The sequence below is a fragment of the Lactuca saligna genome, chromosome 8 (assembly GCF_052625555.1).
Source record: "Lactuca saligna cultivar CGN05327 chromosome 8, ASM5262555v1, whole genome shotgun sequence".
Lineage (NCBI taxonomy): Eukaryota > Viridiplantae > Streptophyta > Magnoliopsida > Asterales > Asteraceae > Lactuca > Lactuca saligna.
In genome coordinates, this window is record NC_136424.1 from 143,347,467 (window position 1) to 143,362,011 (window position 14,545).

A 14,545-nucleotide genomic window follows, 5' to 3' on the forward strand; every position below is an offset into this window, starting at 1 on the left:
TTTCCCTATGTGAAACGTGTTTATTATATGTACTATTTGTCCATAGCATGGAATCTATTTTTGGAAAGTATGTTACTGAATTAATTTATGTTTTATGAGAAAACTATTTTTGTAGCATCCTTTATGCTAACACGTGTAGGATGGGAAATGGTGGGTGTCACTTATGATACATGAAGGTGTTTAACAAATTAGGTACCATTAAGTCGATGTGTAAGTATATTTTTAGATAATCCTCATGTTGCACATGTAAGGATAGGTACCCCTTATATGGCCTAGTATGATTGTTTACTAGTGCATAGTCTATAATTAAGCAAAGGGAGGAAATGATCTCATGAGCTCGAAAACAAAATGGAGGAAATTATCTCATAAGCTCGATGTTAACCATCTACTTTGGTGAGTTGGACTTTATGAGATTGACAAGGGTTAGGAATAGATGCATGCATTACATATTATTGCATATTAAATCCTTATTTACTCTTTTTGGAGTGTAGAGGTGATTTGTTAAGATTTTCTAACCAATGTTTAGCCTTGATTGTATATGGAGATGTAGGTTATATATTACCCTTTTTTATTGGTTTTTTTGGGTTCATTAGAACCCTAATTTTATTTGTGATATTTATTTGTAGAGGGTTGACATTTTCTTTGGATTATGAGGTACTAATTCATGTTGTATATATATGATGGGTTAGTAAGCCCTTGATATGAATTTGGTAATTATATTCTTGTGATACAAGTTTTTTAGTTATTAAACTCCATATTTTAGTTTATGAATTTTAAATCCTTGGATTTGAATATGGGTACATATACCCTTTGCACTTGTTATTCTAGTCTTAGTACTCTATGTCATTTTGGTTGTTTTGGGTCATTTGAACCCTAGTAAGTAGATTGATATATCTCACTCAAAATAGTCAACATTAAGTATTCTCACTAAGTAATTTTATTGTCTTACTTATTTTGATTTGTACTCAGATTGAAATCTTAAGAATTACTTAGAAGATAGCAAATATATTTTGAAGGCCTTGGGTTGTGAGGTGCAATCAAAATTTGTGATGTTATAAAATTGATGACTACCTCGATGGGTTTAAACAAAATTCTATATCTTTTTTGTACTTTGGAACTTAATCCAGTACAAAAATGTTATAATTATTTTAAAACGTATTAGGACTGTATATTTTTTCACAAATAAAACTCTAAAGTTATTTTATTAAAAAAATCAAATGATTCTTAAGTGTATTTTAAACTGTCCTAGCAAGTAATGCTTCATTTTCCATTAGAATTTTACTTTAGTGATCTAATGGTTGCCATTTTTCAATATTTATGTAGGCTTTATTGTTTACACTTCCCCGTAGGACCAAGTGTGTGTGATCTTGGTCGCCATTTTTCATATGATTTCCTAAGACCAATCTTGGCATTTGGTCGCCATTTTTCATATGATTTCCTAAGACCAATCTTTGCATTTAATACATAGCATGCTTCTTGTAATATCATTTCTTAAGACCGTTACTCGTTCACTTGATCTAAGTATTAGTTCACTTGATCTAAGTATTAGTCCTTCATTTAGCAAGAATGTTTTGGCATCTAACATAGTAATTGTGTTTTTATCATATATATAGTCTTATAGAAACGATTATACTTCTCAGGAAGACAACAAACAATTATAATTGTGTTTTTGGGTCCACTGGAGACGTGGGCCCTGAACGGTCACCCGGGTTGCATACCGTCTGAACCGGCTCTGACTCAATATTTTATATTGTATTTGAAGTTGATAAAGATATTTAAAAATATCACGTGTTAATGAAATATTTTATAAGGCAAACTTCTTCAAGGTTCTTCCAAAATATCCCCTAATATTATTTTCTAGGCTAATTTTTGTAATAACTTGTTCACCTATTGCGAGTTGCAATGTAGTGAGATTTAATTCAATATATCATATATTTTGTGTGAATTCGTGTAATGTGTACCTATTGAACATGATTCCTTTGAAGCATGGCCTTTATCTTCTACTCGTGCTTGCTAAAATCCTAAAATCAATCCCACTTTTCAATTTTGAGCTAAGAACCTGGTGCAGCATTAGAATGCAATGTAAGAACCATTTAAATAACTAGGATCAATGTGATCTCCAAATTTGATCACCAAGTGAACCCAATTGGCCCAAGTTTGATCACCAATTGAACCCAATTTGTTTTCCTAAATACGGAAACCCTAATGACACCTGCAATAAGTTAAACCAAGTCATGTCAATGACATACATGACACTTTTGTAGGCCATTACTCTACGTGGATGGGGATCTAAATTAAGTGGATAGGCCGATATGTCATACTCATTTGTCAAGTGTGCAATCATGATTAAATATCTTTTGTACTCTTTGGAGTACCACTAAGTTAAATGGAATTAGTGCTATGTCTTCACGATGTCAAAAACAACAAACAAACCACCGATTTCAACAAACACATTATATCTAATATGATTCATGGACCTTGTAGCAACGAACTAGAATATATGTTTACATTTCATTAACATTAGTCCACATTAATTACTTGTCATTTAAATGTTAACCACAAAACAACTAACCACTTGAAATCTTTTATTTTTGTTACAAACCTAAACATAAAATCAATGTGTTTGAAATGTATTGGGTTGCTTAGCTTGTACAAGCATCTGCACCACCTCTCTCATGGTAGGTCTCTCCACATTGTGCTCTTGGACACACAACATTGCCACGAACAACACTTGCTTTGCTTCTTCTAGAGGAACCTTCTTAAGCCGCTCATCCAAGATCTTGTCAACTCCTTCTTTCCTCCCATTTGTTTGCATTTTCGTCCATTGAACAATGTCCAATCCATTTTCCCCAAAGTCCCCAACCGGTCTTCTCCCCGTAATAAGCTCCAAAAGCACCACACCATAACTATATACATCACTCTTCTCATCAATCTTCAATGTGTATGCATATTCTGTTACCACCAACAAGTCATTTAATTACATAATTTTTTCTTCTAAGTAAGAATAATGTATAGTATAACTTAAACAACAGTTTGTGTCGGTATAGTATCATATAGAACATCATCACCTTTATCGGGATAAGAGAAAGTGTAGCTTTGGATCCCAATCCGGATACTTTCCCTTTAAATTTCACATGCATGTTTTTTATTGGGAGTCGATCAAAGTATTATTTCAGACTTAAACATGAAGAAGCGGGTTTCTTTTTTCCCTTTTTCTTTCTAAAATTTGACTAACAATAAATACTCTTTGAATTAAACATGTACAATTGATAGTTAATTAAGATCAAAATATTTAATACCTGGAGCGATATAGCCATACGAGCCTGCGATTGCGGACATACACTCCGATGCTCCACCCACATTCAAGAACTTTGCAAGCCCGAAATCGGCTACATGTGCCTCAAAATCCGAACTAATTAAGATATTGTTGGACTTCACGTCTCTATGAATGATAAGAGGTGAACAATCATGGTGCAAATACGAAAGACCCTTCGCAGCTTCTATAGCTATTTTAAGCCTCGTATCCCACTTAAGAACGCAACCACCTTTCTTTCCATGAAGGAGTTCACCTAAACTACCATTCGGCATGTACTCATAGATCAATAGATTTGTCTCCTTGTTCGAACAAAGTGCCATTAACCTCACTATATACCGATGTCTGATCCTTCCTAGTGTTTGCATCTCTGCTGATAAACCACTGTCGTGTGAACCACCATGTCCTTTACTTGTTCCCAACTTCTTGATTGCCACTTGCTCTCCATTTGGCATTGTTCCACCATAAACAACACCAGCACCACCTTGTCCGATTATGTTATTGTCCTTTAAGCATTCGAGAATATCTTGGCTTCCGAACTCTAGCTTTTGAAATGCAGTGAGCTTCCATGTTGATTTAGAAGGTGTTCTCATCTTTCTTGTCTTGATAACTGCTAATATAACGAATGCTAGAGAACAAACTAAAAGACCTAAAGCGAAAACAAGCTTGTATCTTGGAGGAACCTTTGTGGTTTTGTTATCTACTTGCTTGTTGTTTTGTTGAAGCGATGTTGAAGATGAGTTGTTGCAGGTGTGGTTAAGGTAGGGTATACAGAGGTTAGGGTTGCCGGAAAATGAACTGGGTTTCATGAGAGAGTACTGGCCGATCTCCGGGATCGAACCAGATAAGTTGTTGTGAGAGAAATCGACGGATGTAAGGCTCTTCATGGAACCGAATTCGTCAGGTAGGGTTTCATTCAAGTGGTTCCATGAAACATTGAGATAATTCAGTATGTGGAGTTGTGATATTTGAGGAGGCATTGGACCTGTGAGTTGGTTTCGACTAAGATCCAGATACGTGAGTGACGAACAATGAGAAATCTCCGGCGGAATTCCGCCGGAAAATTTGTTTCGACTCATATCCAACTTTAGTACGTTCTTCAAACCTCCTATCTCGCCGGGAATGTCGCCGGAGAGATTGTTTCCATCCAAGAGAAGGATTTTGAGCCCCAAGAAGTTTCCGAGAGAAGTAGGAAGAACACCCGATAAGCGATTGTTTGAAAGATTCAACTGAGCCAACAACTTGGAGGGACCCTTCTGGCCATTTGAGGTTAATTCTTCCAGCTGTCCAGCTAAATAATTATTCTGCAATTCAACAAGCGACAACGAAGGTAAATACAAGAAGCCTTTTGGAAGCGATCCACTCAGATAATTCTGTCCCATTCGTACTCTGCTAAGTGACTCGCATTTACCAAGATCATCTGGTAATGACCCGAACAAGAAATTGTTGAACAAAATCAAGATTTCCAACTTCCGGCCAAAGCACAAAGACTTCGGGATAACTCCGGTGAGTTTATTAGTAGAAAGATCAAGTGTTTTAAGTTTACCATTCTGTCCTAGCATCGGAGGAATGGTACCTGTGAAGTTATTTTCCCAAAGACTAAGAGATTCCAACTTGGGTAGCTCTGCAATGAACATAGAAATGTCTCCATGCAATCTGTTGATGAAAAGATTCAATACTGTCAGCTCTTTCAGAGAAGATAACTCCGGTGGAACCTCACCTACGATCTGATTGTTCGAAAGATCGAGATATTTCAAGCTAACCAAATTGCTCAACGAAGAAGGAATCAAACCCACCAACCGATTCGTCTGTAAGTAGAGAGTATCTAACTTCGTCAAGTTCCCGAGTTCGTTTGGGATTTTACCTTCTAACCCACAGTTCGACATGTCAAGATGAACCAAGTTCACCAACTTACCAAACTCCACTGGGATTCCGCCGTTAAATTGATTAAAATAACCCAGAGAAAGCTGTTTCAGATTTGTCAGGTTCCCAAGGTGGCTAGGGATAAAACCCCGCAAGTCGTTTCCACCGAGGTGGAGGAACGTAAGCTGCTGCAGACCACCGTAAGATGCCGGAATTTCACCGGAAAAGTAATTCCCGCCGAGGTTCAAGTGTTGGAGACTGGTCAGCCGAGATACGCCGACGGGAAGCAAGCTTGAGAAATTGTTGTTGTAAGCGTCCAGAACTTCAATTCTCTTAAGTAACGTGAAATTAAACTCAAGACCTCCATCGAACATGTTGTTGGATATGTTGAGAAACCGAAGCCTTGTTAACTCATGAATCCTCGCCGGAAATGCACCTGAGAAACCATTCCCAGGCACTGAAAGAGTTTCAAGGGAACGGAGCTGTGTGATCGCCGGTGAAAGTGTGCCAGAGAGGTTTAAATTCGATATGTCCAGAGAGACGACGGAGAAGGTGGCGTTATCACAGGTGACGCCGCTCCAGTTTGAACAAACCGAAGCGTAATCCACGAGATTCCAGTTAACCAAAAAAGGGTGATCGGAGACTCCAAAAGACTGTTTCAAGGTAACGAGAATCGACGCTTGTTTTTTCAGTGAGGAATGAGTTTTAGCCGAATGACAACAATTGAACAAGACAAAGAAGACAAAATAAGTGAGGAATGGTAGCTTCATTTTGGAAGAAATGAGCATTGTAATGAAGGCTTTCAGGGCCTATATGTGGTTTATTTGCTGATGCATCAATGACAGATTTTGGATGTTGTCGAGTGATGATAGCAACTTCTGCCTTCTTATATTCGTATGGTTTCAAAGATTTGAATTCTTAACACTCTCTCAGTATTTTTGTCAGAAATGCATGCAAATATAGTGGACAAATTATACAGTATTGTATCATGTCAATTATGTTAATAACAATCAAATTCGTTAGTGATAACGGACTATTATCTTGTAAAACCTGATGAGAAAAACCACTGCCAACATTCCATTTAGTTTATTGGATTTTGGATCATCTTTAACTTTATGAGATAAAGCAAAAGCATTCTTTGATAAAGAAGATGCACTTCCACTGTCAACATACTATGATCCACCAAACCTCCGACCCCTCTTAGCTTTTTTATCTTCACACTGTATAATTACAAAATTGCCCCCACAAAATACACACTCCATGGATACCATACCCCGTATATACATTTACACAAAAAGAAATAATCGAATAACTCCTCATCAAAAATTAATTATTCATGGCAACCATATATAGAAGTTGAAGCACACACATGACACTATGAAGAAAGTTTAAATTTCAGACACCTATAGAGTGTGTAGATTGTTTAAACATCATGTTCTTTTTTTAAAGTTGATATTGTATCGATGTATATGCACCTTCTAGTGAAGTCATGAAGAATAATTAATGTGGAAGAACATTATTATAATGAATTGGAATTATGTAACACATTAATTAGTGTGTTAAATATTTGTCCATCCAATAGCACTAGTGCAACTTTGAATGAGGCTCTTGTCGCTTTAAAGAAAAAGCAAAAGCAAAAGCATTGCTTTTATTTTACACTTTGTTGGGATTCATTCTTCAATATGCTTGGCATGGCCTATGTCTGTATGGTTTGGGAAACTAATATTATTATTTGGTCAAAGGTTAGTGAAAAACAGAAGCACCAAGTATCAGTGGTTTTGCAGAGCATATTTTGATGTCTAGGGAGTTCTAATACGGAATTATCAATTTGTTCAAATTTTTAGTATAATATCATAAACTAGAAAAGATTCACCCAATAGAAAAGTTATAACTTTGTTGGGATTAGTCTCTTCTTTTATTTAGTTGTAGATTTGTTTTGGCTTTCATTTTTATAAATCTTATTTGGAAACAAAAGTAATCAAGAAACATAGATTGAAATCTTATTTGGAAACAAAAGTAATCAAGAAACATAGATTGGGCCCCACAAGATGTAGTAATGAAAATGGAACATCGTTTGACATAATTAAATTCCTCGTCCAGAAATATAGTATGTGAAATAATGATGTGGTACCAAAATGTTGGGGAAGGGGCAAAGAAGGAATATGATAATATGAGTGTATATGTGGGGAAGAGGATGCATGCAAAATATTGAATCACTAGTATTTTGAGTGGCAACAAACACTTTTGAGCATATGTCGAGCCCCATGTCTGCCCATAATTAATATATAATCAATCATGATGATAAAACACAACCAATTATCACAAAGGAAACTTCCATATGTAATCCTCAACCTTATCATAAGTTATCACATTAACTAAAAAATAGTTTAGTAAAACTGGGTCAAACAAGCTACTATTCAGCTCCACCACTTGTCACCCAAGACCCTCTTCACAGTTGTTTATTGGTTTATAATGTTACATTTGATGCAATGATTGAATAGGTGTTAGTCATGACTCCGAAAGCTTTCTCTCTGTTTTTGATATGTTATCTTAAAAAAATAATAATAAATAAATATATATATATATATATATATATATATATATATATATATATATATATATATATATATATATATATATATATATATATATATATATAAATAAACAAGATACAATTCAAAGAAGGAAAAAACACATATGTAACCCTAAATTAATGGTAAATTATGGTACCTACCTTATATGAAAAGTGATAAATCACTAACACCCCGATCCCTCCTCAAGTTGGTGAAGAATAAACTAGATTGAGTTTGTAAATGAACCATATCTTTCCGGACATATATATTGGCGAACAATATGGCAATCAATTGCAATGTGTTTCATTTACTTGTAAAATATGTTATTATTGGTAATTTAAATGACACTACGATTATCAAACAATAGAGAGGTGGGAGTGTATTCATAAGCCCTCATGTCTGATAGGAACCAAAAAAGCCAAATCGACTCATGATTAACTTCATAGACCACAATATCAAATATTGCGTTTTTTGTTATGTCAAGAAAGAAATAATATGGTGTGGCCCAATCACAATCCCAAGCAACAACTGATATAATCTCCAAGAGTCAAGGACGGATGTGGGGAAGAAGTTTAGTCCATGAACATGGTACCCTTAAGAGACATTATAGAATTTGCAATACATTGGCATTATGGTTTGAGAAGGGGAAGCCAAGAACTAAATGGTTGTATAAAAAATAAGCTAGATATGATCATGTGATATTAGGGTATACCAAGAAACCAATCATGTTATGATGTAGAAAGGATCACAAGTTCACACAGTAGAAACAAACCAAAGGAAAAGAAAAAATATGAGAAGCAACTCACATACCTTAATTCATCACTATAGCACACATGAATAGAGATTAGACCTTTTTGGCTTTATATATGATGGATGTCATTATTTAATTTAGAATATTGTGTTAACTGATAAATCTAGTGCACATGGATAAAGATATCGTGTAAATTAGAGACACCCCCACATTAAAATTTTAGGTATACGTGATGGATTTTCATAGTACGATGTTATTTTGTAATTTACATTTGTATTTGATAGAGACGTTGGAAATTGATGGCTTTATAGCAATTACCTATTCTTAGGTAGATAAAATTTGATTTATCAAAACTTTGGAATTTGTATTATATTGAGTTAAATAATTAGTATTTTAATTAAATGGATGGGTATAAAAAGCCAAAGAAAACCTCATTATGGATTTTGGTTTGTGTTCTTATGGCATTGAAAGAGAAATGATGTAATACCTTGTTTCGAATTGTTTTATAATTCGGGGTTATGACTCGAAGATCGATTACCATAAGATTTAGGCCTTGGGGAAAGAGAGGTTCAGACCCATTTGGTTGTGGATAATGTAGGTTGTGGGTACTGAGACTTCGATTGGTGCTTTGGAGCCTAAGAGTATAATAATAAAGTGATAGTTCGGGCCTTTCATGAATTTTGGATTTAAGTTCGAAAGGTCCTAAGGCAAAGGAGAGTATAGGATCGTAGGGCTTCTCATTACCTTTTTGTGGATATAAGGATCTTCAAAATCAGAGATAGAACGAAGAAGTTATGGCCTTCAAAAGTTAGGAGGTTTTTGGGCTAAGCTTAGTACATTGGGTGTACAGGGTGTACGTCGGGCATACTATCTCGGATGGATTGTGCATTCCCTTGGAGTACGTTGGGCGTACGTGGAGTACGCAGGACATACTCCAGTAAGGTTCAAACCTTAATTTAGGGTCTTGGACCCTATTTAAAGGAATTAACTCATTCTCAAACCCTCTTATCTTCAGCCTCCATCACCCTTAACCCTAAATTCAAAACCCTAGGATCTCTTGTGTGAATTTTAAGCCTTGGTTTGGTTGTTGCTGGACTTTGGAGAAGGACAGATATTGTGAGAAGCATTGTTTGGCTTGGAGGTTATGGAACCAAGCCCTAATCATCTTAATCAACTTCCAGGAGGTATAACGTTTCTAACTTGATGGCTCTATGTGTTAGATCTATTCTAGGGCTTTTTTTGGATTATTATGGCCCCTGGAGTCATTCTTGTGAGTATTAGCTACTCCATGAGCTTATAATGTTAGATTTTAGCCTTTTTGAGTTTGTTAGTGTATAAAAATGTCATCTTGATGGGTTTTTATGAGTCATGCTAAAGTTGGTATTCATATTATGGGTTTGGATGGATAAAAACGGGTTTTGGGTCCCATTAAGACATGTAAATGAGTAATGTTGTCAACATTGTGGTTTAAGACCTTATTTAGAGGTTGGATCTTAGTTTAGACATTTTAGTCTTAAGCATTAAGTGTTTAATGTGAGTTTTGGCCATCTGATGAGTACGATGGTTGTACATATGTGTACGCTCGGCGTAATGCATGGATTCCTCGTTTGTAAGCTCTGGTGAGTTGTACCTTGTGCATCATCAGGCAGTATGCAGAGCGTACCAATTTGGTACATGGGGCGTACTCCTGGAAAGATCTTTTTGGTCTTTGGGTCTTTTGGGAGTTGGGCCATGGTTTTTTGGATTAGATATAGGAAGGGTAAAATGGTATTTTACACATTAGAAGGATAGGATATGGTTTGGACATTGGATTTTGGGAAATGTTCTTAATTATTGATCGGGAGTAATTTGGTTGTGTTCAGTGTGAGGATCCCGATAGCAACAACATGTGTGTTTCGGTTATCTTGGATTAAGGTGAGTCTCCTCACTGTACCCATGGGTCAAAGGCACCAATGTTGGCCCACTAAGATATGATATGTTAGTTGTCTTTATGAATCTTTCTTGGTATGTTGGGTTAGGTCCACTATATGACGGGCTAGGCCTATTTGTATGTTGGGTTGGGCCCATGGATCTGGAAGGACTAGGCCTAATGTATGTTATGTAGGATGCTATCTGTCTCTGTGACTCTTGCATTTGTATGATGGGTTGGGTCTGTTGGTTTGGAAGGGTTAGGCCCATTATAGTGGGAAGGGCCCAATATGTAGGCTAGGCCCAATGATATTTTTGGTATGTGGTATTTTGGGGAACTCACTATGCTTACGGTTTTTATGGTTATGGTTTCAAGTAGTTCCGGTTCGAAAGAGAATGTCCTGACTTGATCGCAACGTATCCACCCATGTTTTCTGCAACTTTATGATTTTGGGATTGTACTCCGGTAACTATTTTTATTCTAATATACTTTTAAATGACTGGAAAAGGATAATTGGTGTTTCTAGATGAATTAAAAATGAAATTTTACCTTATAACTTTTGGGGTGTTACAAATTAAGAGGAGAAAAAGTGTGAAATTCTGATTTTTGTCAAGAATCGGGAATAAAACTCACTGACTTAAAGAGTAGGCATCTCATATTGTGAAAATCAATTATAGATCTCATGACGGCATTATTCTTCTTCTAAATGAGTGGTTTTCGTTGAGAAAGTAAGGAAATGAGAAAAACCTATATTCCAGTAAGGACTAATGTGGTTGATGACTAAAATGATGCTAGAGAAATGTTTATAATATATTAACCCTAATGTTTCCATGTGATGGAGTCCTAACAGTTATGGTGCAGAATTCCATAAATAAGGTCTATGGTTCAAAATAAACTTTGACAAACTTAAAATATTGCTAGTGCTCAATGACTTCCCCACATGTGATATTATGATGGTACTTGGGACGGTTCAACATATGTTGCCTAGATGGTATAATTTACCTTTTTTACATTAATCCATAATCATATAAATTTTGCATATATGTTTTAAGAATCGTTTTTGATGTCTACATATGTGGTACATTATGTATGGAACCGTACCAATCTAAGACAAGCTCAAATATAGTGTGTAGAAAATAACCAAATCTAAAGTGTTTGGTATGTCCTTACATGGCTTGTGTCAGGCCATAAAATGTACAAGTGTCATCTTTTAGGACATGGAATAGACCGTACGGGTCATTCTAAGGTGAATTTTTTATGTTTAACTCTATGTCAGACGATATAATTAAGTATTAGACTTAGTTGTGTTAACTTATAGGCAATCAATGATCATTTTGATTTTAAATAGAGTTCTCGTATAAAGATATCAAGGTGAGTAGATAGTATTTTCTTAATAAACGTTCCTTAAAACCTAGTATGTAAACTTATGGACTAATTATGGTAATATTTTAAGTGTGTATGTGTGTGTGTGTCTATATATATATATATATATATATATATATATATATATATATATATATATATATATATATATATATATATATATTTATATATATATATATATATATATATATATATATATATATGATCAGGTGGGTACTCTTTTTTCGGTGAAGACTCGTGACGACACCTAAGAAAAATTTTAAAAAAAATAAAAATCATAAAATCGAGCATAGTACTATATTAGAGAGAAAAAGAAATTGAAAAAAAGAATTTTGTATCATTAAAATTGAAGCATGGATCATTTTATGATCAATATTCATTTTTTATGATCTATTATTCAATTCTAATGATCCAATGTCTCTCTGATGTAGTACTATGCTCAATTTATGATTTGTTTTTTGTTTTTTATTTTTGAAATTTTTTAAGATGTCTTCACGAGTCCTCACCGGAAAAAAGAGTCATCATCGGAACTGAACCATATATATATATATATATATATATATATATATATATATATATATATATATATATATATATATATATATATATATATATATATGATTTTGGATTTAATAATGTTGCCTTCAAATTATGTAAGTTTTTAATTGAAAATGTTTATGGGATGTAAAATGCAAGTGGAAGTAAACTGTTAAAAAGCATGGCAAAGAATATTTGAATTTTGTAAAATGGAAAGTAAGTTATATTTTGAACATGAAAATGAAAGTGTGGGAAATGAATTTAAATATGATGGCTTTAAATTATGCGTGTTTTAAATATTTAAATACTATTTATGGATTTTAAGTGTGATTTTTTAAATTTGTTTTGCTTAAAGACTGAAGTGTGATTTAGGGATTTAAGTGTGGTGTCTTTGGATTGTATTTTTTTTAGCTAATATGCAATGCATAAATCATGTACATGTTATATATATTTTACTCATGTGGGGAAATTAGGTGAGTAGACCATATGGTATGAAAAATTATATGGAATATGAATATCTAGTATAGTGTGTTGACATTCTAAAAATTCTTCACATATTCACTTGGGATTTGAAAACCCTTATGTATGGTTCATATGTTTTTGAATCACGTGTTACTTATTTCTTAAGCTAATCATTCTATTATAGTGTGAGTAAGGCAAATATTAGTCTTTTTGGGATTTGATTTAAAAGTGTTCAAGTATAATTATAATTATATTGACCCTAGTCATATAGGAATATTATAAAGTGGTACAGAGTTGGCCCGAAATGATTCTTTGATAGATAACCTCATAAGAAACATAGGTTAGTAATAACTAATAAGTGATCTCCATTAAATGATATCCTACAAATTAAAATGTTGGTCTATAGATAATAAATAACAGATAACATGCAACCAATAGAAAAGACATATACAAGAAAAAAGATTGAAAATAAGAATTGGTGCGGATAAGGAAAGATAAAGAGCCAGATCATCTTTAAACGATATCTTGCAAATAAATTGTAGCCAAAAAAGAAGTGGAAGCCTATAGTGTAAAACAAAAAGAAAAATATAGAAAATGGATATGGCTGAAATTAAGACTTAAGACAACGTATGAAACAACAACTATGATAAATATGGTGATTAGTATGATAGTGTGACTTGTAGGTCAAACATTCATGAGTTTATGGAAGGCATTGCATTCTATTTATATAAAATATATCTTTAAATGCCTTATATATCCTTCATTATATCATGTAAAATGCATGGATTTCCTAAATATGTGATTTTACAAAGTAAGATTTTCAATTGGAGGTGAAAGGGGGGTTTTTGTATGAACCCAAAATTTAGAGAGAGTTGACTTTTAGTCAACTATTCACCAAAATGGCAAAATGGTCATTTAGAGGAATTTGATAAGATTGTGAAGTTATGTAGTTATGACATCATCAAATTTGCCGAGATGAGTTTAAGTCATTTATAATAGGTTAAATGAGTAAGTTTAAGAGAAATAATGAATGATAAGATGCATTTTTGATCAAAATGGTAAATTAGGAATTTTATGTTTTTTGAGTAAAAGGTCAAAAGGGTAAAATTGAGAAGATGCATTTTTGATCTACAGCCACCACGGCATGGTCATTTTCTCACCATGGTGTGGTGAGGGTTAAAATTGATTTAGACGAAATTTTTCGTCTTAAGAGAAAGGGCAATTTACTTTACACCACAGCGTGGTGGATGTGCACCATGGTGTGGTGGGCAAAGTAGGATGTTATGAGAAAAGTCGCCACGACGTGGAAAAAAAGAAGACCATGGGATCATTAAGGCCACCATGGCATGGTGTCATACATATTTAAAGGTTGTTAAGCGTTTACTCTCGTCATAATATACCCCTAAACCATCCATAGCCAACCTTTGGAAATTTTGAGGTTTGGGAACGATCAAGAAGTGGTAAATGGTGCTTATGGCTTATATTGAAGGTGCAAAGCTCATGAGGTAATCATTATCTTCCATTTTAAAGTTAATAGGGAAGTAATGGTGTTTTGATGAAATTGGATAGATTAGTTGAATTGACCAACCAATAGCTGGATTATGATGTAAATAAGAGTGTTTAAAGGCTTTAATCAAGAATAGAAAGTGATTCCCATGGTGGAATCAATCCAATAAGAGTTAGGGTTTGAAAACCTAACTATTGAAATTATGAATTGATGCATTATATCTAGTTTATGATGAATTAGGTATTAT

General features: G+C 34.2%; 1 protein-coding gene across 1 annotated transcript; it reads right to left on the reverse strand.

Moving 5' to 3' along the window:
• Nucleotides 1–2,478: 2,478 nt before the first annotated feature.
• Nucleotides 2,479–6,197, reverse strand: BAM3 (Leucine-rich receptor-like protein kinase family protein). Its single transcript, XM_078971621.1, has 2 exons — nucleotides 3,300–6,197; nucleotides 2,479–2,952 (listed from the first exon to the last, which is right to left on the reverse strand). The coding sequence occupies exons 1-2, from the start codon at nucleotides 5,962–5,964 to the stop codon at nucleotides 2,615–2,617; spliced, it is 3,003 nt and encodes a 1,000-aa protein (XP_078827747.1). The 5' UTR covers nucleotides 5,965–6,197; the 3' UTR covers nucleotides 2,479–2,614.
• Between the last annotated feature and the right edge of the window lie 8,348 nt (nucleotides 6,198–14,545).